This window comes from Fundulus heteroclitus, chromosome 9 (assembly GCF_011125445.2).
Source record: "Fundulus heteroclitus isolate FHET01 chromosome 9, MU-UCD_Fhet_4.1, whole genome shotgun sequence".
NCBI classification, from domain to species: domain Eukaryota; kingdom Metazoa; phylum Chordata; class Actinopteri; order Cyprinodontiformes; family Fundulidae; genus Fundulus; species Fundulus heteroclitus.
In genome coordinates, this window is record NC_046369.1 from 9657403 (window position 1) to 9683284 (window position 25882).

Sequence of the window (25882 nt, forward strand, 5' to 3'; positions counted from 1 at the left end):
GCAATCAGACCACCACAACTCTGACTGTGTTAGGGGTTCGGATCCCTCTTGGCTTCGGGCACTTCAGATCTCAGTGGTGTGTGATATGTTTTGTTCAAAGTGGCAGTAATCAGCTTAAGATGTTCAACTAATTGGATCCCAAGTGTTTACGAAGTTTGAATCTGCAGCAATTAATGGGAATCCAATTTAACTCAGATAAAGCTTGAAATGCATAACGTTACTTGGTAAGCTTGACACGGCTCCAAAGAGATGAAACAAATTAAATAAATGCTGACAATGAGGACAACCACCTGGAATACTTTAGTATTTTCCAAAAATCGGAAATGGAGATGCACCAAGGAATCTGCTGGTGATCAGGAACATATTTACAGTAAACTTAGGTAAGATGCTGTTCAAAAGGAAACTTTATTTGTTGTGACTTGTTAAGATATATCAGCAGTTCATTCAGGCTGCAAGAGGGCGAGAGAGAGCAAGACTTTCCATCAGGTTTTTCAATGTGGTCTGTTTTTTAATCATTTATGTTTTATACCCAATAGTTTTTATAGAAATGTGTTTTGGTTGTTTAAGTCATTTAACTCTGACCTTTTAGTTATTTAGGCATAAAAAGTGAGAGAGTTAAGGACTGTTTGCCACATGGTCTCATGTGTTGTGTCTGCACAAAGGTAACTTGGCAAAGACCCCAATTTTCAATTACATCTATAGGCACTTTGTTACCAGAAGCCTTTTACAAAGGCAATTTCATCCCATTTCTTAGATTAATCTATAAAAAACACAATAAAATTGTATTTTAGCACCAACAAGCTGGAAACATTAAGTCTCAGGTTTATTAAGTCTCACAGTCAACTAACGCGCATTGACAAAGACAGGTGGGGTGGGTATCACTGTCATAGACATATATAAAGGCTGGACCCCACATATGCTGCCGAGGCGCAGGATTTATTACTATTGCTACAACTACCACCTACTACTACTATTAATATTATTACTACTGCCATTATTACAACTATTATTATTACTAAAACTATTATAACTGGTACTCTTCTTACTACTGATACTCCATCTATTAATACAACTAGTACTGTAACAGCTGTTATAACTCTTCTTTTTTCTAATTAGTGTTGTTTTGTTGAATTGTGTATTGAGTTACCACTATGCATCCTAAGGAACAATAACGGATTGTGCAATAGTTGTGGCGTAGTAAAAAAACAAAGACTGCAGCAACAGTGGTACAGTGGAGACAATGTACCATCCTCCAGTGTACATCTGATTGGAAAAATAGGTTGATCAGCAGAAAGTAACATTCAGAGGGTGGGATAAAAAGACTTAGCTTGAATTTACAGCAGTTAATTTGGACATAAGGGCCTGCATTGGAATCACAACAGAGGAGATTCCCAGACATCTTAGGTAGATCCAAGTGGTAAGCAATAGGCCACGCCCCTTTCCCCTTAGGTTCAGCAATCCTGGCTGGATATTCTGAATACTCACAGGAACCACGATCATGGAGATCGACTTGTACAACATAATTTTTAAGAGGCTAATACATCCAATTCAATTTACTAACCCCAACGGGAAGTTAAATGTTGTTGCAGCTGATATGAAGTTTCTTCAAAAGAGTAATTGTAGGTGATGACAGTGGTGGGCAGGAGACTAACGGTCTGTTCTGATAAAGCCTCTCACTGAAGACACTCTTTTGTTATATAAGTCTGATGAAGAGGATGCTCAAGGTTGTCCGTGACTTTCTCCATTTCAAAAATAATCCTTCTTTGTAAAATCATCTCCAGACGTTCCAGAGCAGTCTTCCGAACAGAGCCATCTTTCTCAACATGTTGAGGGTTTTTTTAAGTCATTGGCTCTGATGCTGCTTTCCAAACAGATGATAGCAAAATACTTTGCACTCTCCGCAACAGACTTATTGAAGATCTGCAAAATCTTGCTGCAAATCTTGTATAGCATAACTTTAAGACACTTTTCATATATTGTTCTTCTACTGTAGCTAGTCTTCAATGCTCAACACTTCTCTACCATGCTGCGTGAATGGAAATAGCAAATGCTTAAAAACAGAAGTTTGGAGAAATGTTAAATGTAAGACCTTGGCAGAATACTCACAGAATACCAAGTATGGAGATATTAGGAGTGTTTCAAAAACTTTAATTAAATATATATTTCATTTTAGAAACCTGCGAAGAACTTCAAATTTTCTGTACTGTTCCTACATTTTAAAATATTTCTAGTGAGTTTTCAAAGAAAGTGAAGGAGTAATCAGAATTTATAACATCTGTATGAAGCATAGATTAACACCCCACTTCTCCGCCACCTGCTGCTGCACACTGACGACCAGCTGGCCAGAAAAACAGCCTATACACTTTACGCCTCGCCTATATGAAAGACAAATTCAGCTTTTTGAAAATGTTTACAGTTGCAAAAAACACAGATAGTCCTGCAGTGGAAACTGTAAGAAAAAACAGTGGTAGCAGCATCATGCTGTCACCCATCACTATTAATAAAGTAACACTATTTAATAACTACAGCTGGAAGCTATGAACAGCATGTCTGAAGGTTTCAGTGTTTAATCTATATTTTTTATTAGTATGAAAATGAATATGGAATAAATAAGTTATTAAAAGTAATCAATAATTAAGACTTTTTTAGCAGCAGTACCAATGTGTGTTGACTTTCTTTAAATTTTGCTTTAAAAATTGCTTTAAAGGGGTCCAGTCATGTACTATGGCTAAAAACAAATGTCCACAAATTAAGCCATTTATCTGAGATAGCTTTACAAATTTATTTTAGAACTGGTTCAACAAAAAAGAAGAAAAGAAATTCAATACAATCAACAATCGTATACATTTGGTTATTAATGTTAGTATATCTGGCCTCATTAAAACCTATTTATAACCCGTTTGCCACTTTTCAGTACAATGAGTGTCTGAAAATGTTAATTTGTGTATGAAGGTGAGGAGTCATTCCTTCTCTTAGTGCCAACATTTCCCTTTTCTTTCCTTTAAAGTTGTGCCCCACATCTCCACCGACAGTTTCAAAGTAGCAGCTTAGAGATTCAACACCACACCACTCTGCGCCGCATCCACACCGCGCTTCAGAAAACCTTGGCAGGTTGAAAGAGGGGATTGTCCACAGTCCCAGAGGCTTCAGCCCCAACGCATTATCAGCTCTGTGTGTGTGTGTGTGTGTGCGTGTGTGTGTGTTTGTGTGTGTGTGTGGCACATGATCGATCTCTGAGCTCCACACAAACATTCACAGGTAGAAGAAAGCTCAGGAAAACTCGGAAATCTTTCTCAATTAATGTTCCTTGGCACAGTCCAATTTTAAAACCTAAATAAAAAAAAGTCGAGTTGAGGTAATAGATATGTCTGGTGCAAAGGAAGCAATAAAGTTCCCCAAAAACTTCTCAAGCCATGCAAGTCCAATTATAAACTCCCCAAACCATCAAGCTCAGGGAGGTGGGTGGTGTAGGAACCTTGTAATGATGGAAACAGGATAGAGTAATAAGTAAAATGCCTGTTTATTACAATCCATATTTCATCACAAGTTGATACAACTTTTCTTATAATGAAACAAACACTGAGCCACTTGTACTGTAGATACTTTGGAAATTATTTTAGAAAGACAATATCTGACATTAACAAGTTATCTTTCACTTTAAAGGTATATAGCCATGTAATATGCTTGTAAAAAAAGACCAAAAACCATTGATCATGATAAAATAAGGTTATATACACCAAGCCTCCATCTCAATAGTGTTTTAATGGTCCTTTTTGAGGCAAAAGACAATTTTCTCACAGGCGCAATTAACAGATAAACAGACGTGGCAACATCTAGCGACAGTGTGGCAGAACTATCATAATGCCGGTTTGCTTAATTTACAAAACAGTATTAAATAATGCCGGACCAAGCCTGACCTTCTGCAATGCCTCGCAGTAAAGCGGCAGCATCAGAGACCAACAGTTATTAATTAAATACCCCAATCTACCAGCTTCATATCAGAACATTTACTCACGTCAACCAACTCCGCAGACACATCTGAGCCTCGGCAGGTTTAGCATCTGCTACAGTGAACACCAACGTTCATACTGTATTCCCAGCGACATTCCAGTCTTTTCCCCCTTGGAATAATTTTTTTGCATTTTTTTAATTGTTTCGCTGGGAGATGCTAATAGCCGTTAGCCGCTTCCTTGTTTTAAACTTGTTTTTTTTTTTTTAAAGAATAAAACACCAAAATAACAACTAATACACCAGCAGGACGTGATAATCTTTAAAAAAAACTTTGTAGGCAACCAGAGTGAGCTACTAATGTATAAATAAATAAAATAAAATAAATAACGTGGCTATGCACCTTTAATATTTGGAAATCACCAATTTGAAAGCTCAACAAAAATATAAAAGATATAAGCAATATAAATATTTATTCTGTTTCTGAAACAGATTATTGGGGGTTATTGTTGATGGTAAGTTAAATGAAAATTGCATATAAATTACATCAAGAACAATTCATCAAAGTTTTTTCGCAAAAACCTCAAAATTAATAGAACATTTATGCTACAAAATGCTTGGTATTTAGGGTCATTTATGTATTGTTCCATATATGACTTGCTAAATTTGGGTTTGGGGAAACACGTCTAAAACCAGTGTTAATGATAAATATTTACTGCAGAATAAGCTTAAAAGAATATTAATGCTGTTTTCTAACAGAGAGCCAATCCACTCTTTAGTTTTCAGTTAAAAAAATTGAAGTTTCATGATTTGGTAATTCTGAAAACAATGCAACTCATATAAAAAAACGTACAATAAAAACCTGCCTTTAAATATCCAGAGGCTGTTTAACATTCCTAAACAGGAACTACAAGAAAAGTATCTCTCTACAAAACCAAAGTTAGAAGCAATAAACAATGCTATTATTAGAGTACTTACTTATTGGAATAGTTCTCCTGAAAAAGTAAAACCTGTAGCGTGCTGAAATTGTTTACAAAACTTATAGAAACTATAACATTATTGCTCAGTACCATCCGATTGATTGTGGCGTAAGTTAATTTTGTTGCATCTTTTTAGCTAATTAGATTGTGTCTTTCTGTCATGGAACTTGGTGGATATTAGAGACAGTGGCAGCATTTTGGAAATCTCAGAGATGAGGAATATGCAGGGAATGCAGTTTGTAATGTTAACTGTGCAAACTACTAATAGATGCTCAATAGTTTAAAATGTCAGCTATATTCATATAATTGCATTTTGTCTTTGGTATTAGGCAATAACAGTCTTTTTAAAGTGGGTGCTCTGTGACACCCACATCCTGACGTAACCTCTACTCCTAAATTATGTTATATAAAGACCCCTCATGGCAGGAAGAATGTAAAAAATATATTTCCAATGTTGTAATAATGGACTACAGGAGCTCAAGGAAGACTGAACATGCTCCTTTCTACATCCAGGGGGAGGTGGTGGAGCATTAGGTTTCTGGGCATTCATATCTCCTCTGACCTCTCCTGGTCTGTGAACACCTCCCACCTGGTGAAGAAGGCCCAGCAACGGCTCTTCTTCCTCAGGAAACTGAAACGGTCTACACTTTCCACTAAACTGCTAAAACACTTTTGCATCGCTACCATAGAGAGTATTTTATGCATCAGTGTAACTGTGTAGTATGGGAGCTACACAATGCAGGACAGGAAGGACTTGGCACGGGTGGTGAGGACAGCCCAGGGGATTATGGGATGTCGTCTACAGGATCTGGAGTCAGTTCATGCTGCAAGAGTCCAGAGAAGGGCCAGACGCATCTCCACTGATCTCATGCACCTGGGCAAAGCACTGTTTGCCCCTCTTCCATCAGGTAAACATTTTAGAAGCATCAAATCCAAAATAAATCCAAAATAAATAAATAATAAACTCAAACAGCTGCTTTCAAAGAGCTGTGAGGGCTATCGCCCCCTGCTGAGTAGATCGTGGTCCATCATATGTTACAATCACACTACTGTTATTGCCTATTTGCACACTCTATTCTCTAGAATATCAACTTACACATTTATGTAAATGAAGCCTTAAGATCACTGCACAAAAATTACTTCATTGCTTGAGATTCATAGACCTCAGACCTCTTAGACTGGTAACACATGATGACAGTTAAAAAATATTCTTGATTCTTTATTCTCTTAATGTTGATTCTTTATTTTCATTATATTCCAAAAAAAAAGACAATAGAAATCCCACCCGCCAAAAGGGGGTCACTAGTCTATGGTGCTGTTATTTTGGGGGTCACAGGCTGAAACGTTTTGGAACACCTGGTCTAGACCTCAATGAAATGTCAATTAAATGAAATGACCTTGAAGAAGAATGCCCCAACGCCCCTGCACAACAATGAGGGGGACTAGAAGTGGAGCAAAACAAGAGTACTTCAGGTTATTGCTGCCAAAGCTGATGCTACGAGTTAATGATTTACTGGGTGCGCTTTTCAATATTTGCATGTCCTGATACAAAACACGCTACAATTATAAGAGGGTCTATTTTCTTTCTGTCTTACTGTATGGATAAATGTTTTGCTGATGTCATTGCTCGCTGTCTGGCTTTGAAACCTGGAACATATCAAGTCTTTTGAAGAAGAAAAATATCTGCAAAAAGAATAAACGTCCCCAAACACTGTCAGATGAGTACAAAATGTGTGAAATATATTAAAATTCAGTACACATACTTTCATGGAGTCAACTCTCATTAAACCCTAACAGAGGCTCCGGTAAAAGCCAGAAACCCAGAAAGTAAACTCAGAGTGTTTCTCCGGTGGATGAGCAGGAGCTGAGAATGTGACGAGCGAGAAAAAAGCCAGCCAACCTCGCTCTCCCTCTGCTTCTCCAGTGATTTATCTTCTTCCTCTAACTGGGACAGAGTGGGGAGGAGGAGGTGAGCAGAAGGGGGTGTCCTGTCCCAAAAGAAAAAAAAAATAAATAAAAACTACTCCGGCCCCTCTTGATACCCTCCTGCCAAACCCTGGAGGCCTGTTCCACTTCCAGCCACCTGGTTGACTTTGCAGCACCCCAGTGTGTGTGTGTTCGTCTATGTGATGTGTGTGTCTTTGAGGGGTAACCTTCACCTGGACACGTACAGATGGAAAAAGAAAATAGATGGAATAATGCCTCAAGCTAAAAATAAAGAGCCACTTTCTGTCAGCGGCGATATCGTTTCACTCCAGACCGCTGAACTGTGCCACTGAAGGCGCTTTGTTAAGCCTGACCAGGGGCATAATTTCATCTCTGTAAATTAAAGATGAAATGTCTGCATTCTGGCCCTGCTATTATCACGGGAGCCTGTCAACAGAAATATGCCAGGGAGAGGGGGGGCTGGATGAAAAATGAATCTGCAGTTTGAAGCAGTCTTAGGGGAGATTTTACTCTGATACAGGCATACTATATGTTAGAGGGGGGGAAAAAACCCATCTGCATCAAATCCAGTTACTGTCTGAGCGGTTTTAAAGGACAACAATAACAAGCAGATTCTGTAGGTTTGTGTTGATTTTAACAGTTTTCTATGTTGCTCTTACTTTATATTAAACCCTCTTGTTTTTTTAAAATGGTAAATAGAAAGTGTTGTTGACATCTAAAAAAAAATACCAATACCAAACTATGTTGGGGCGACACTCTCTGAAACAAGCCGAGACGAAACAACAATGTTTTAAAAGTGGCATCCTTTTCAGCGACTTGATGGAAAAAAAATCCTCTGGGAGGAAACCAACATGAAAAAGCATGAAACGTGGCAGCTGTGATGGAAAAACACATATTCGCAGGCATGAATCAGGAAGTCCAGTCAAGTCCAATCAAAGCAGAAAGCGAATCCTCCTCTTGTTATTTTTTTATTTGTTATTGTTTGGTTTAAATAATTCAAACACAACAGTAACTCAATACCCAAATAAGATAATCAGAGGATATTAACAATAATTTGAATTACTAGCTGATCACTCTATTGATTATGATGTCACAGCATGACACCTTTAACAATGAAAGTAACTCACAGCGATGTTAAGAATCGTCCAGAATGGGGATGGTTTCGGGGGCTTGGTTAGGACTACTAGGGTGCATTAAAGAGCACGGTGTGCAACCTATTATGCTTTATAGAGCTGGAGAGTTCCCAGATTGTGTTGAGCCTGCAAAACACTGTAGTGTGATCATGAGGGTTCATTATTGTGAAGACAGCATATCTGGCTGCTGGGTATTTATGTGGATGAGCTTAAAAGCAGCAGCAGCTTGTCCATGGCGTGTGGCAAGGGGTAGGATGGAGGACTGATAAAGCTAGAATCCATCATGGCACACTGGGTATAATAATCTAAAAAGCCTCTTGCACATAGATTTGTATTCATTGCACTCCTGAGTAAACAGCGCTCCAAGCAAGGGGTAGCGCACACCCACCTCCAAATTGTGCATATACAATGGGGGCAGGGAGACCAAGAGAAGTTTTGTACCATCACAGAGAAGCACTGGTCTTTACTTAGGGATGAGGAAAGAGAACAAAAAAAGGAAAAACCATCTCCTATGGCTTTTATTAGCCGCAACATGACTAAAAATGCTCAGTACAAAACAGGCACAGGTGTCTAGGCCACATTAAAATGAATGGGTAAATGGCACATTTGAGACTGGGGAGCATTTCTCCCACATAAGAACCATCAGCACCAGCGCCTTGCAGGGGTGTGTCCTCTCACTCCACTTCTCTCCACGCTCTCTCCTGACCTGAGATGGTCCTTCCACAGACGATGTTCAGAAGAAGGCCCAGCACAGACTGTACTTCCTGTGGCAACTCAATAAGTACAACTTTCTACACGAGCTGCTGGTTATCTTTTACACTGCCATCATTCCGTCTGTCCTGTGTTCGTCCATCACTGTGAGGTTTCACTCTTCCACAAAATAGGATAGGTCCAGACTACAAGGAACAGTTAGGTCTGCAAAGAGTATCATCGAGGCTCACCTTCCCTCCATGCAGGATCTGTGCAGGTCCAGGATCAAAAGGCAGCTAACATCTCCGCAGACCCCACAAACTGTTTAGTCTCTAACAGTGTAGCTAGATCAATACCATGCTTATTTGCAACAACCTAGTTCTTTTTATTTGACATATATACATTCATATTGACAAGAAAAAATATTTAGATTTACCTATATTATGCTTACAATGCCTTCACTCAGAGCAAAGTGGAACCAAAGTAAAATTCCTTGTTGTGTGAAGAAATCCGGTGATTAAAACTTTCTGAATAGGAACCCCCCCCCCCCTCTCAATGGACATCCTCTCGTGCAACTGAAAAGTTGATGAAAACACTGATAGTGTTTTGTCTCCTACAGCAGCTTGAAACTGCTGTTGGCGACACAGAAGCCTTGCATATTTATAAGTAAACTGCAGATTTAGATAAGATATGATTTTAATAAAATGATACCCTCGGTTGTGGCATTCTGTCAGGATGGCTAGAAAAGAGAGTATCTCTGGATCCCAGGATTCAGAGATGTTCAATTGTTTTAAATATCATAAAAACCATTGGATACTCTTAATCAAGCCCAAATTCATCCTGAAAAACATACAATTGACTCTGCAGGATAAATCTGGGATTATATGAAGAGACAGAAGACAACAAGACAGCTTGAGTCCACATAAGATCCAAATTCTCTAAGACACTTAATTTTTTTCATCAGCTAAAGTCAGCTTCCGGGCTTTTTTTGTTTTGTTTCGCAAAAATTACGTTTTAATCATCTGCCAATCTTAAAATGTAAATCAACCAACACATTCACTTCAATTAGAAAAGCATAACCATAGCAACAGCACATACACTTCTTAAAAATGTAATTACAACCATAATCATGCGTAAACATCACCTTCTTCCCCTTTGGCACCTGTGCTGGATATAATAATAAACACTCCTTTAATAAACCAGAAAAATATTGATGCTTATGAGTCATTTCCTTACCTAGAAAGCTTTTTATGCAACGTGTCTACTGGCTGCAACTTAACCAGCAGTGTATTATTTCATCTGAAAGCTATAACCAAATGCATTGACATGAATTTGTTAAAAAAAATTGTAATAAAAACGGATCCAGGTCAGTTTTTCTAGCGCCATAGGTGCTCACCTGGTCTCGGAGGCGATCCGTCTCCTCCTGGTATTCTGCCAGCTGTTTCTTCCACTGCTCCACGCTGCTGTTGGCTTCCTGCAGCGCTGCCACCAGCTTGGCGTTGCTGTCCTGCAGAGTGAAGAGTTCGGCCTCCATGTTGAGCTCGCACATGGACCTGATGACATAACCAACAGGAGGTTGCTCAGATATATTTTGTTTTGTAAATGTTCACATTTCATAACAGCTGACTGAAACAAGGATCAGAACCTTAATAAATGGAAAAAAGGCTACAAAACTAAATTGTCTGTAAATAATGTACAGTTAAATTAAGTAATATATTTGATTTGACCATTTTTACTATGATTTATCTCAAAACATTTAACTACATGGAGGAATAAGCTGATATGCAATGTTTGAGTGCGTGGGAAGGAAAGACCTTGTTTACTGGTGAGAAATGAAAGTAGGTTGAGATGAAATGAAAAAATATTGTTTTGAAACGGAGGTATGGTTTGGTGAAGGGGCTAATAGGCCTAAAGCCGTGTATCTATGCAGTCCAAACCATTCACCTGGAAAAAAAAACAAAAAAAAAACAACAAAAAAAAGCCAGGAGCCAAAAATTGGGTCAATTTCCAAACACCTGGGAGGAATTACCACCAAGAAGTTACTAAATCCAGTTTAAACGCAGAACAACATTGATACTGCAATGATCTGAAACATGTAGAAAATACATTTTAAAATACTGGTCCAAATGTGTTTTTTACACATATACTAGAGCCTCTGTTGAAGTTGGGAAAACATATTCTGCTATAGTAAATACTTAGAAAAAACATGATATTTTTTTCAGTGGGGAAACCTTCCCACTCACAAAAACATTAACAAAATTTCTCGTGATACAATCCCTGATATCCATTTAACCGTTTCACATAAATATAAATAAAGTTTTTAGGATTTTCTTTGGCTTCTGCTAAGAAAGACGCAAGAAAAGAGCATTCTCTGTCCTACCAACACAAATGTGCACATGTGGAGTTCACCAAGTTCTACTAGAACCTTAACCGGATCAGTGTGCTTTGGTCAGATGAGACCAAGATTGGGCGTTTTGGCAAAAAACCTGCAGAGGTTTGAATACAAAGGTTGAATAAGAGGAAAAGCCCGTCTCATGCTCACTGTTAAGGACGGTAGACTGTTTGTGATGCTGTGGACCTGGTTCTACTTTATATTGCCCAGGAGCCTTGCTAGAGTGCACAGAAGTAAAGACTCTTTAAAATGCCAGGGCATTTTAAATCATGCTGGACCAGTAAACTACACATGGGTCATCAATACAGAACAATAACCCATAACATATAGTGAAAATCCCCACAGAAATGATTCATCAGACTTAAAGTCCATCTCAGCCCCCAGCCCTAAACCCAAGAGAAAACCTGAGCAATGAGCCAACAAGAAAAAAAAATCTGGAGGAGAGAGATGATGCAAAGAGGAATGGTTAAAGATTCCTGTCTTTATGCCCTAACCTTGTTAAATGTTATACTAGAAGACTGAGCGATGTCCTGTTGGTGAGAGGAGGTTGTGCAAAGTATGGACAGCAGGGGTGTATGTAAATGTCCCATCTGTTACTTTGTCAAAAGCATGTTTTCTTTGAAATGTTTCAAATTAAAGATGAGGATTCTTTAAAAATGCCCTGTATTAGATTATACCACTATAATAAAAGATTTATTTATTTTATTTCCAAACCTTCACCGGGGGTGCCAATAAACGTGGCTTGCATTGTAGTTTGTTTTGGCTCTAACACAGCTTGTGGGATATTAAAACAAGCTAGTAAGCCATTATATCAATATTAAAGCACAGTGATGATTTTTTTCTGGTAATTTCTAAGACCCTAATTTTCAACGTGAACCAAAACACATCAGCACACATCCTCAGCAGTGGAAAATTACACCGGTGGGTCATATATTAATACCAACTCAAAGCAAAGTAATGTGTTCTGCTTTATTAGGAAGTGCTAAAGATCTGGCATGCCGGTAAAGGTCGGGATTCAGTGGAGATATGTAATAAAGCAGAGAGCCTTCAGCTGAAAAGATGCAGTTCAGGAGGAAATCTTTGCCTTGACAACTAAACAGCTTGGCCCTCATAAAACCATAGCAACAGGAGGGAAGAGTCTGCTTAGGCTTATGAAAACCATAAAGAAAAATCCCAGGGATAACAGGCTGTAAGGCAGCAGAGAATAGCTTTCCTGGGTCCTGTTCTCACATGAGGGGTTTAGTAGTCAATAATGACCACCATAATGAAGCTTAGTCGCTGCTAAGCTGAGGAGCAGTCAGGTACCTTCAGTATGAACCTTTTTCACATCCCTTTCATTAAATGTTTTTCTTTTTTTTTAATGGACAAAAACTGCAATAAAGGCCAATAATGACCTGGATTAAAAAGTTCACAATTGTTAATTAGCCACCTATTGTCAGATTGTTTAAATATGTTTTGCACATTTATTTAAAAACTAAATTTAAGCAAGAGTTAATTCCAGATTTTGCTTCAGTCTTCCACTAGTCTGTGAAAAAAAGTTACTTTAAATTCGTCTCACTGCTTTTCGGTGAAGTAGTTTGATTCTTAATTACCTTTAGCGGATAATTGGCACGAGCGTGTAAAACAGCCGGATCATTTCACGCTGACGGCCGTCGTGCGTTCTCTCACTGTCTCTGCGTGTGTATGTATAAAAACCAAACACGCTAGAAAACATTTATATATCATATCAGTTTATTTCGGTTATGAATCTTTGTGTTTACAAAGTTACAGTGAGCTAGATCTGTCAAACATGTAGGCAGCTGGACCAGGCAGTGAGAGCAAAACAGAGAACATCATGATTTCTTGATGTCCTGTTGTCTGTCCTTCTAAAGCTAAACTCAAGTAAGTGTTAACCTCGAGGAAACACAACTGTTCTAGTGCATCCTACTTGTTTTTGGTGTAGTTGACAGCAGCTGCTTTAACATGAACAGCTGGAGATTTTTGCTGGTGGACCGTAAACTGACAGCAGGTTGTGTGAATTTTACAACTCAGAACGAGCTCACAGCTCGTCTATGGAGGGATAGAGGGATACCTGAGATTACCTTGCTTTTGTTTTTGTTTAGCTCTTCGCTGTTTAATTGACCAGAATAAAGCTGTGACTGCTAATAAAACACACTGCAAAGAGGGTGAGAGAAAATCCGTTTGGTAGAAATGTTATGCCGAAAGCTCCATCCATCAGTCCCGCATGATCCATGCAGGGTTACAGAGGGGCCGGAGCCTTACTACAGTGGTTAGTGGGTCCACCCTAGACAGGTCCCCAGTTCAGCACAGGGCAATATGGAGACACTCACACCTAAGGGCAATTTAGAGAGACCAGTTAACCGAACAGGGATGTCTTTGGAATGTGGGAGGAAGCCGGAGTACCCAGAGAGAACCCACACATGCAGAGAGAACATGCAGAAAGGCCCCAGGGTTTAGCCTCGTGAGACCATCCTGATCTCGCGAGCTTTCAAGGTTTCACTCGCAGATCAGTCTGGCTACTCTCCGTTAAAGAAAATTTGGAGCAGTTCACCAAACGAATGTCCAATCAGCGTTGGCTTTGAGGCGGGTTGAGGTGTGACGCAACGAGAAGCGCGTCAGTTCAGTCTAAAGAACATGGCGGCTTCAGCCTATAAAACAAGCGTTAGCGGGGCTATCGAGCAAGTTTTATCGGAATTACAGAGTATTTCTTCACTGAAAGAAGAGCAAAACACTGCTCTGGAGGCTTTTCTCAGAGGAAAAGATGTTTTTGCTCTTCTCCCGACTGGTTTCGGCAAGAGCTTGTGGTTGTGTTTTCGTCGTCGCTGTTAGTACGTCATATGCTTCGTTGATCTGATTGGTTTGTTTGGCCCGTCTATCACCAACATAGGCCAATCAGCTAACCAGTATTTTCGCCCCTTCCCAAAATTACTTCAACGGAAGGTTTCCAGATGGATATGCGGAGCAAATCCATCTGGCGGAGTCAGGTTACCCAGGGTTTCGAACCCAGGAACCCATTGCTGCAGCCCAACAGTGGTGCCAGCTGCACTGTGCAGCCCATTAAATAACCCAACATGCATTAATTTGAACAGTGGGGTAAAAAAGTCACAGTACCAACCCAGACACGACAAGGAAAGAAGGTGAAACCTCAATGCAGAATGGCCCCTGGCCAGGATTTAAACCCAAGCCTTCTTGCTGCAAGGCAACAGTGGTAAGAACTGCGATCCATCCCTTTGACAATAATGCGTCTTCTCAGTAACAGTATTGCCAAAATATCAGCTTTCCTACTCATCACAAAAATAGACTATGAATGTAAACACGTGCTGTAAGTTTAAAGACAATCTGCCTCAAGAAAGAGTTTAAACACACCACATCTTAATTTATATAAAAAAAGTGTCATATATCGTCACAGCAGTACCATAAGAAATTTAAGAGGGTGTTTGTTTACCAGCACGTGTTTTTAGAAGATTATTAAGCACATAATTTATACATATGTATTAACATGTTTTTCTTTTAAATTAGAACTGGTGTCTCAATAAGTTTAGTAATAATGGATCCCCTACAAGTTTATAGTTGGCAGAGTAGGTTTCACTCAAGTGGGTCTGTCTTTAGAAACCCTTTTTGCACCACTCAGTTTTTAAAGTGAAGGCTTAATCAGAGACGGACAGAGGGAGAATTGACTCATAACGGCCTCTCGAGGTAATCACCTAGAATAAAGGTTGTAATGCTCCAATCAATCAGCAAGTGAACAAAATGGACACTTTTCACAGGCTCTGACTGTTGATCTGAAGATCCAATCCTAACACAAGAATTGACAAAAGCAAGACATCTGAGTCTTGTATTGTTGTATATTAACGGCATCAAAACTGAAAACTCCCACTATTTTGGTGGCAATGTTCTTCAATGTACACACTTTTTTTTTTTTCTGTAGAAATCACATGCAGGTTAGGGAGATATGCTTTGATGAAGAATTGACGGTAATCTTGTAATTTCCTCAATTTCTGTTGGATTAAAAATTACTGCCTCTATTTAACATCCTGCAACATAAGTTTGCTTTTATGCTCAATCTATGTTTGCATTAACACAGTATAAGTATAACACTGTAACTTGTCCCATACCAAATGGGCCAAATTTGGAATCTGCAGGTCAGACCTCAAAGAAAACTGGAAATTGGCCAGAAAACATCTGCTTGGTGCATTTCTATGATAAAGTTGGATAAACAAAGATGACTGAGCTCCAGAACAACTTCAAATGCAATCATTCACCTGAATGGCTTTTTAACTACAAATATACCTTTGCTCTTACACCAGAAGGCCAACCAAAAGTGCAGATAGTTATTGTAAATTGTGGTAACTGTCAAAGAACTCAACATTTTTTCCAATTTTCACACAATTTCCCGCTTTTCTCAAAGCAACGCTGCTGTTGTTTTGGAAATAAACAGTTCAGGTTCGATGTGTGTTGATCAAATCTAAAATGATGTCTTTACCAAACCTGCAAAAAAGTCATGTGACTGTTCAAAATTGTCCAAAAAGAAATGGCTATTTGATTAACCAATTTTTGTTCCCCAAAACAATAATAATGCTTTTGACCCATCCCTTAGGGGGCAATGTGTTGCTACTGTATTGGAGCCAGGGAGCACTTTGGGGCTAAGCGTCTTGCTCAGGGACTGAGAGTGACGGTCTGTGGGATTCAAACCAGGGAACTTGCAGTCTTACCTGCAAGCGTCCTACTCTAACCACAAGGGCACCACTCTGCTAAAAGAACTTTGTGTTCGTACAAGTAAATGCTAAATTGCAAAGGAAGAGCCCCAATCGAGCCACGCACTCTTTAAATAAATTAAAAGCTCTGTGCTCAAACAGGAGTTCAACAACGCAAATCTGGCTTTTATATTCGCTCCTGGGATGTAGATATGTTTGCAGTCACTCTCTGAACCATGATGAACAACAAACCAAGCTCTCAGTCACACAAACATCTGTTGCTCCTTCTGGAATTTAATTTTAATGTTTAATTTTAGTCTCTCTGTGTGTTACTGTGATCAGAAAACAACAGCACAAACCTTCATATAGCATGTCTCTTCCTTGTCTCTGTTCAAACAAATATATATATATATATATATATATATATATATATATATATATATATATATATATATATATATATATATATATATATATATATATATGAAAATCCACAATGTAAATAAGAGTTCTCTGGAGTGCATCCATTTTTCTGCCCAAATATAAGACAATAGGTTGTAAAAACATTTTGTTCCACTTTGTCTGACTAGGAATTCTTTAAAAACTAAAAGAAATATACTGTTTTTTGTTAAGCTCTGCTTTTTGTTTTGCCCATGAGTTTTAACTAGTAGAGGGTTTGCTGACATAAAATTTTACAAACAAAACTTGCTCTGCAACCTTCTAATATGCTCCCTATTCTAATGATTAAGTGATATTGGTACATGTTTGTTTAGGAATCCTAACATGTTTCTATTTCTAAATCTCCCATTGGTCCATACAGGGTGTTGGGCTGAAATACATTGCTGAGATGCTTGCCAAGTATGAACAGTGTTGAACCGTAAGGTCACCAGACATCTGCTTACCTGGAGTAAACCAGGTGAGGCATCGTTTTGTTTCTATGCTCCTCAGATCTGGAACAAACTAGCTGACGTGTGCAGAAACTGCTTGTTCCTTTAAGTGGAGACTGAAAACATTTCTGTGGACAGCAGCTTTTGATCAAATAATCTCACTAATGAACCGTTTGATATATTTGCCTTTTTTATGTTTTTAATATCTGTGCTTTAACACATATTAAGCAATTCACTTATTTTTAGGCTTTGTTATTTTCTTTCCTTCATAGCTTTAATGTCCCGTGAAGCACTTTGGGTTGGCTTGGCTTGTGTTTGAATGGTGCTATGCAGATAAACTGGCTTTCCCTTGCCTCTGAAATATAGTTTATGCACATAGTGCTGCAAAAAGATATTTGATCACTTTTGGATTTCTTCTATTTTTAGTTTTTCATCACACTTAAATGTTTCATATCAAACATAGTTTAAAAACGTACGATAACCTGAGTATATGCAAAATGCAGTTTTTAAATCATGGTTGAATTTATTAAAGTTGCAGTCAGCCAAGCAGATTTTCCTTTTTATGGAAAGATTTGATGATTTTCTTTGTATTAAAGCATAAAAACAAATATGTTTTTCCTTTGATTTAAAGTTGAAAAATAAAAGCTTTTGCGACTCTACACTTTTATTTAGCTGGACTGATTGATTGGATGGAAGGACAAATGGACGAATCGGTGGATTTATTCGGTGTGGCTTCTTTTGGCCAGTCTTTGTTTATTATAAGTGATTTTTTTTTTATTTACTCTGGAAATCTTTGTTAGATGGTAAAATTTGTTTTACAGTTGGAAACATGTATTTGAGAAAAGATTGAAAAAAAAACAGAAGAAATCTGTAAGGATTCTTCACAGCAGAATATTTAATACATTATATTTAACAAAACACCCAAAAACCACACAGAAATATCTGAAATCATAGATATTTAGAAACCTGAAACCCACTCATGTTTAACTTTATGATATTTTTTATCGATCAACCTTTCTCAGCTTGGTTTAAACGTGCCGGACATGTAAACAATTTCTTTCTTTACCCCTCAGACAGCATCTTTTTGACCCGTTCCTTCTCAACCGTCAGCTCCACCTCTGCGCTCCTGCTGCGAAACAGCTTCTCCTCTCCGGGCCCGTTAACTGTCAGCAGCGGCGGAGAGTGACGCTCCTCCGACAGCTCCTACGGCGCCACGGGGGGTAGAGAAAACAAAACATTATTCTAATGACACCAGCTTCATGGTAGGCATGAAACAAGCAGCGGAACAGTATTATTCAACGAGGCTCGTTGTGCAAAAACCTCCAACAAAACATGTTGCAGCTTGTGTAGAGCGCATTGCAAAAGTATTCATACCATTGACCTTTTCACATGTTTTTACATCTAAGCCACAAACATTGTATTATATTAATGTTTTATGTGATGGATCACATAACGACAAAGTAGAGATACATTGTGAAGAAGAAAAATAAATACATTATTTTCTTTTATTGCAAGTTAAAGTCTGACAACGGTGTTGCATTCAGCCCCTTTGAGTATAATACAGCTAAATAAAATCGAGTGGAGATGACTGACTTAACTAAGACCCTTTTCAGTAAATAAAGTTACTTGACTGTAATTTTTTCTGACTATAATTACAGCTATTGTGTGTGGGAAAAAAAGCAGGTTTTAACATCTCACAGAGCACTGTTCATCAGTCCATCATTGAATAAAAAAATAAATTTGGAAATAACGGCCCAATAGCAAAGCAGCCAAGACATGACTGACTGGAAGGGCATGAAAACTATTAATTAAGAGAAGTAGCCCAGAGGTATATAGTAATTTTTTAAAAATTATATATATATATTTTTTTTTTTTTGTGGCACTGGTGGCCTTCATTCACTATCGAACCCTGCACAGCTGTGACGAGAACGACTGGTGAAGCTGGGGAAACTTGACGAAATGAAGACTGGGCTACATAAGGCCCAGTTCACAGGTTTGTATTGGCCACGCAAGGCAACACCCAGGAGGCGTTTCCCTCTTCCAGGCATTTTTAGACCGGTCGAAGCACTAAACAGGCGAAGATAAGTTGGGAGGAACCGAGTCGGGTGGACAACAGCACTTAGAGGTTGCAAATAATGTGAGTTTTGGGGGAAGTTTTACCTTCAAGAAGGACAAGGACCCTAAAAGTACAGCCTGAGCTAAAATTGGAAAAGTTCTGATCAGTGGTTGTTGTGGTGGTTTTAAGACACACAAGCGCTTTAGGACAGTAGTTTGACAGAAGCAGGAGCTTTAGGTGGTTATGTTTAAGCCAGAGCTACAATGGCCAAATACCATCTATGTATTCAAATTGAGAAACTGTAGCAGCATCTGAAAACTAATGCTTGCAGAACCACCAAGTCCTGTCTGACTGAGGTTGAGCTGTTTTGCAAAGAAGATCGAGCAGAAATTTCCGTCTCTAGATGCACAATAATTATGTTATTTTATTGTTATCATGACAATGATTTTTTCCCCCTGATAAGAATTATAATTTATCATACCGATAAACGGTAACAGGCGATGATTACTCCGCTTGGACATTTTTTTCACTGTCACAAGAGGATTGACAACAGTGTATTTTAAACATAATTAAATGCAATTACAATGCTGTTTAGTACTAAATTTGAACTAGTAGATGTAACTGGTCCATTGAAGTACCCTTTCTGATATTGGGTCAATTTTATTTTCAGAGCCACATTTGAGAAAAATATTTTTGCCAAAAAGATTGTGATGATTTTTTAAGATGTTTTTTGTTTATCATCATATTTACAGACTTTGCAATAATAACCTCAAATAAAATGAGAGAATAAAAGAGACAGTTAACCAAATATTAACTGTCCACACTGCAAATCCCTAATGTAGATGTACCAAGCTGGTAAATACCTGAAAATAGTTGCAGATGTTATTGTGGCAAAAGCATCAATTTTGCCACGTCTTCATTAAAAAATTTAAGTCTGGGGTAAATCTTTCAGAACTTGACTGCAGTTGTGGACATTCTCATGGAACATTAACGCCATTAATTTCCCACATAACCATTAACAAAAAGTACCAACTCTGCATTTTGACAAAGATCCCTTCATTGTTAATTTGGCTTTAAAGTGCACTTTAGGTGTTTAGTAGTAGACCCAGAACTGCCATTAGGACAGAGCACAAAAGACAGAGGAGCAACACGGGAGGGAGTTCAGTCTGCCGGCGCTGCACATGTCCCATCTGGGCTCCTGTAAACAAGCTCCGAGCAGAACAAGCAGCCATGTGTGCAGCCCAGCTGTTTTGTCTTCATATAGCCTCAAAGGTCTGATTGGACTCAACAGGAAATTACTGATGCACTGATTCTTGTTCCGTGGCTTCGTCCGGTGTTTGCGTGCGACTAAACATGATGAATGCAAACGTGCCACACTGCAGTTTGAGGGTTTGGTGAGAAGCTACATTTTAAGCGTATCAGCAGTCATGGACTCAAAATGGCAATAAAATATTGTGCCAAATTTGAAATAGCTCTGGTGAAATGTAAGGTCAGTTTGTCTTAATGATTTTATGTGAAACGTTGTTTTATCAATATACAGCTGCAATGAATCTTAAAAACAACAATTTGATACGGAAGTTTGATTTTATTATGGATTTTCTGTAATTCCCACAGGGTCAAAATTATACACACAGGTCTGAATATTTACGCACGCCCATTTAATATATGGTTAACTGTCTCTTTACAAGCTGCACTGCAAAAACGGATCTAAAAATAGGTAAAATGTTCTTAAAGTTAGTGTATTTGTCCTTGATTTGAGCAGGTAAATAAGATTATATGCCAATGGAATGAGTATTTTGATCCCTAAAATAAGATAATTAGACAGCCTGCACTTGAAATAAGATGATGGAGATGAATTGTTCCTATTTTAAGTGCATAAATCTTATTCCATTGGCAAATCATCTTATTTACCTGCTCAAATTGAGGACAAATACACTAACTTTAAGAACATCTTACTTATTTTTAGATCTGTTTTTGCAGTGTGTGAAGAAACCACAGGCTTTTAAACCATCAACAACTTTGTAGGCACCTACAAAATTTAAGTAAAGCTCCAAGGTGTGGATTGTAGTACAGGCAATTCTTCCTTGGTCAGCTTCATGTCAGTCTATGCTGATGTCACACTTAGTGTACCACATTGACACTGGTGTTCAGGCATCTTTGAGTTAATGATGATGTGACTGTCAAGCATGGGGATGGTAGCATCAGGGTGCAGAGATGCTTTGCTGCTAGTCCTCGTAGTGCTATGTACCAAGTGATTGGAATATTGACCCACAAGTTATTTAAGATCGCCTTAAATGTACAGCTTACATGCTTGAAACTTAGACACAAGTAGATGATTCATCTGGAAACTGAATTCTAAGTTAGAAATAGTTTGGAATGGATTAATCTGGCTTCTAGATTGTTTTTTTCCAAAGGCCTAAAATGCTACACTGCAAAAATAGATCTAAAAATAAGTAAAATGTTCTTAAAGTTAGTGTATTTGTCCTTGATTTGAGCAGGTAAATAAGATTATCTGCCAATGGAATGAGAATTTTGACCCCTAAAATAAGATAATTAGACATCCTGGACTTGAAATAAGATGATGGAAATGAGTTGTTCTTATTTTAAGTGCAAAAATCTTATTCCATTGGCAAATCATCTTATTAACCTGCTCAAATAAGGACAAACGCACTCATTTTAAGAACATTTTACTTATTTTTAGTTCCGTTTTTGCAGTGTAAATATTTGCTACCCTATTTTTCAGACCATAAAGTGCACCGGATTATAAAGCGCATCAATTATTCTTCCGAAGTGTGTAAATATTACTCTGCCCCTCCTGAGAGGGAGAGCTATGGGTCTCTGTCAGCAGGGCAGAGTAGTTGGTGTACCGTAATGCTCCGAATATCCATTCGTTGCTAACCAAAGTCGTACTTACACATTTTAACAGATCTTTGAGCGCATTGTACCACATAAAATCAGTCAGTGAACACAAGCATGGTAATTGTATATAAAGGCGCCGGATTATAAGGCGCACAATCAACTTTTGAGAAAATGTAAGGATTTTAAGTGCGCCTTATAGTCTAAAAAATATGGTAACCTACATAGTTCTGCTGAAATAAGCAATCAAATATTCCACCAGAATATGGTCCAGTTTCAACTTGCTAATTTTTAGTTTTAATGAATATGACCCTGTGTTGATGGGGGGAAAAATCCTAGAAAAAAACGTGGACACAATCCTTGTTTGTAAAAATCATTGAAGTTGTTTGTAGTATATTAATTAAACCCCTTAAGAAGAAGAAAAATGCATCATTAGAAGCCCCAGACTAATTTCACATTACTATCCATTATGAGTTAATGCAAACCTCTGACTAGAACTTTATTTGGGCTTCGGATTAGCGCATCGCATAGTGAAACCAAGATGATAAATTAGCTCTTTCCTCTTTCTTGCATAAAAAACCTGAACTTGAACTCTCTTAATGTTACAACCCTGCACTGCAGAAAGAGATTTTGTTATTATTCATATGAAAGAGCGTGGCTGAACTCCCCTGAGGACGAGAGTTCTTTAAGCTCAGCAGCTTTCTGTTTATTTTTTTCTCTGTGGACGGGTGTGGAAGTAAAACACATAGCTAAGTCCTGTGGATAATCTCTGAGAGGAGAAAAATACCACTTTGGTCCAGCGCAGGAACCAACAGATCATCTGGTTGTTATTAATGAATAATTCAAACTATAGATTAAGTTTAAGTCGTTGCAGATTTAAAGCTTTATTTCATACATGGATATGCTCTCTGAGAGAGTGAGATAAAAAAAAGAAGTCACTTCACAGCAGAGACAGAAAAAAAAACAAATAAGTGAACATCCGTGTGTGTGCTGGTGTATGAGCTAAAAACTACATATTTAAATAATACATACAAATACACTTACATCCTGTATCGCTGTTATTGCTTCCACCTCTCACTCGTTTGCTGCAGCTAACTTTGCCCTGAATTCAGCTTTGATCAGAGTGAAGATGAAATATCAAGCCTGATAGGCTATGCAACATTAAAACTGCCATCCAACTGCAACGCTAAGAGGCGTGTGTTTTTATTGCTCTTTGATTATTGTGTGGAGTGTGTGCCGTCACGCACCTGCGAGAGCTGGGATGGATGAACATGTCCAAAGATGCAGCAGTGGGGGAGAAAACAGGCGAGAAAAAAAGAATTAGATTAAAAGTATACCCATAACAACCATTTTAACAACACAGTGATCCATCTGTACGTCTTGCACCGGACATCTTTGGTTCTGCACATATTTGAGATGTTATGGTCCCTTTTCCTCGTTTTGACAGAAATAGCAACTTGAGAGCCTAAAGTCAGTCATCAACAAGGAAGCCAGCAATAATGCTGAACTGATTCTGTAATTTTTTTATTTGTACCATAAATGTAAATATAGATGAGTCAGATCTGATGCCTAATAGTTTGTTGCTGCATCCTTTGCTGTCAGAACAACATTTGATCCGTTAAGACGTGGACTTTAGCGAACCCCTTAACATGGGATTTGAAATCTGGCGCCAAGAAGTTGGTGTTATTTTCTGTAAAGTCCTCATCAGCAGATAATTCTTCCATTTCATTCAGGTGTGTTGGACCAGGGATGCTGCAGGACACCTGCCCTCAAGGAGTGGAGTTTTATACTCCTGGATTAATGGCTGGGGAGGTTGGGGGACATCATGGTCTTCAGCACTGCTTAGGTAGGTTGGTACATGTACATATGAAGGGGACGTATGCAAAATCCAGTCTTTTTAGCCATTAAATATATTTTGTCTCTAGGACTGCAGAAATAATGAATGTAGTCTCTTCAGTTGCTGCATAGATATCTTTACATTCTGTTTGAGTCATATTTTGCAAGCTGTTTAGTTTTCTCTATTCTCTATTAAGGTTTTTGAACAAGTACATCACAGCATTTGCTGCGGAGCTGCTAAACAAGGTCATGGACTTCTGGCTTATCAGCTTCACAAATCCGCCATTTTTATTTTGTTCACCGCAATTTTGTAGTCCAAGCTCAAGGATGCCGAAGCTACAACTGACTAAGTGGAAATGTTTGGTTGTTGGGTGTGTTGATTCACACAATTCATTAAACTGTCCCCCAGCATGCAACAAAAACAGGATGGAGTGGAACGCTCTGCCACCTGGACGGTGGCGGGGTGTCGAGTGCCTCCTTTGCATTTAAAGCGACAGCACCAAAACGAGTTGCTCTTAGATGCACCTCAGAACAGGATAAAACGAGAGGCTGTGGGGCAGCAATGACGAGAAATTCAGATCAAAGCATTGCAGTTCCACTTTATAGCGACCACAAGAATGATTTAAATGTGAAAGGAGGAACTTAAAAGCATGACATGTCCCCTTTAAAGTAATATGTAAATGAAATACAGGACCCAAGGTTTTTCCCAGCAGAACAGAGGGGGACATGCTGATATACGTTGGCTCTTTTTTCTCCACGCCACATCCCTAGTCTGCTTGACCTTCAGGTCCCTTAATGATGGCCGGAAACTCTCCTTCAGGATTTTCTGGTAAAGAGCAGAATTCATAGTTTCATCAACTAAAAAGTTATCCTGGCGCTGAAGCAGCAAAGCATTTGCTTGAGCACCTTGACCATCACACTTCCACCACCATATGGACTGCTGGTATTATCCATCTCCTTTTGCCCGAATACACAGGATCCACATCATCTTTAAAATTCAACTTCCCAAAACTTTCACAAACATCTTGAGGATTATCGGGATTCCTGTTGCGAATCATGTGACGATCCTTACGGTCTTCTTGCTGAATCATGAACTCCATGACCTTGATTGGAACTACTGAGGTCTGCACCGCTTTGGATATTATTCTGAATTCTTTTGTGACCTCCTTGGTGAGCTGTCAACGCAGTCTTGGAGTAATTTTGGTAGCGTGGCCACTGTTCTCCATTTTCTCCATTTGTGGATAGTTACCATCACTGTGGTCCCAGTGAACCACTTTACTAAATATCTCCAAAACCCTTTCCAGATGAAGAGATGTCATTAACGACTTTATTTCTTGTCTGTTCTTGAATTTACTTTAGATCAAGGTATGTTGTGTCATTTTTTAAAATCTTTTAGCCTACTTCGTGTCGCCAAACAGGTTCCACTTAAATGATTTATTGATGGTGGCGATGTGTGGCTGGTGAAATTGATGTCAACCTTCCAAAAATGTGGTGAATCAAAGAAAATTTATTATTTAAGAAGGCAGTGGGGGGGATTAGGGCTGGATGATATAGAAAAAAAAGCATATCGCTAAAATAGAAATCATATTGATCGATTTTGATAATTACCAAATTAAAAATATATATTTTAAGTGCAGCCCTTGCCATTTTATGCTGTTGCTCAGCGACCTATCTTTAGATACAAAACACACAAACACTGAATTCAAACTCAACCCTTTATTCAACCAACTTTTTACCAAAACAACTTTTTTGGCTTTTTTTTTTTTAAAGAAAAAATAACGCGTGTTCTCTGAAGTCTTTGACGGGGGTGGAGATTGGGGAGCAGAGCGTTTCTGGGTCTGCTTTGTGATTGGTTGGGAGGATGTAATGACTGTAATATTAACTTAAATGCCTAGAATGCAAAACTAAGGAAAACTGTTATTCTACTGAAGTTTTTACTGACCATTTTTTTTTATTGCTATATATATATATATGTCGATCGATATATATTGTTATTGAATTATCATCCAGCCCTAGGGGGCATTACTTTTTTAAGGTTATTGAGAGGTTAGTTTATTTATTTTTTCCTGTCAATGAGTAAACGTATTTAAAAAATGTTTTGTAATTACTCTGGTTAGCAAACTGACGTAGTGATTGCTACCCCCTGGCCTCCCATTGGTGGCACCCTTGAGTAGTGAGGATGTAATGATGATGAAAAAGAAAAAAAGATCGTGGTTTGACAATCAATGCGGTATTGGCATTGCAATATTTAAAGGTAACATCACAACTGCAGGTTTTCTTAAAATTGTGCAGGCCTAATATAATCCACACCATGACACTGATGGTTTAAAGTTTAAACATCCTTCTAGATAGCTTTTAACACAATGTCTCTACAACGCTGTTTGTCTTAAGCACACCCACAGTCTTTACTTATTTATTCAGAACCCCAACCCCCCTCCCCAGATTTTTAAAGTTTCTGTTTCT

At 38.4% G+C, this 25882-nt stretch overlaps 1 protein-coding gene across 2 annotated transcripts in view; it reads right to left on the bottom strand.

Moving 5' to 3' along the window:
• homer3b (homer scaffold protein 3b) overlaps nucleotides 1-25882 on the bottom strand; it is a 65467-nt gene that overhangs the window by 5555 nt on the left and 34030 nt on the right. For both annotated transcript variants that reach the window (XM_036140991.1, XM_036140992.1), the window contains 3 exons: nucleotides 22831-22839; nucleotides 17738-17874; nucleotides 10095-10251 (listed from right to left, as the gene is read on the bottom strand). In XM_036140991.1, coding sequence (XP_035996884.1) covers nucleotides 10095-10251; nucleotides 17738-17874; nucleotides 22831-22839 — 303 coding nt within the window. The remainder of the gene's footprint in view (nucleotides 1-10094; nucleotides 10252-17737; nucleotides 17875-22830; nucleotides 22840-25882) is intronic.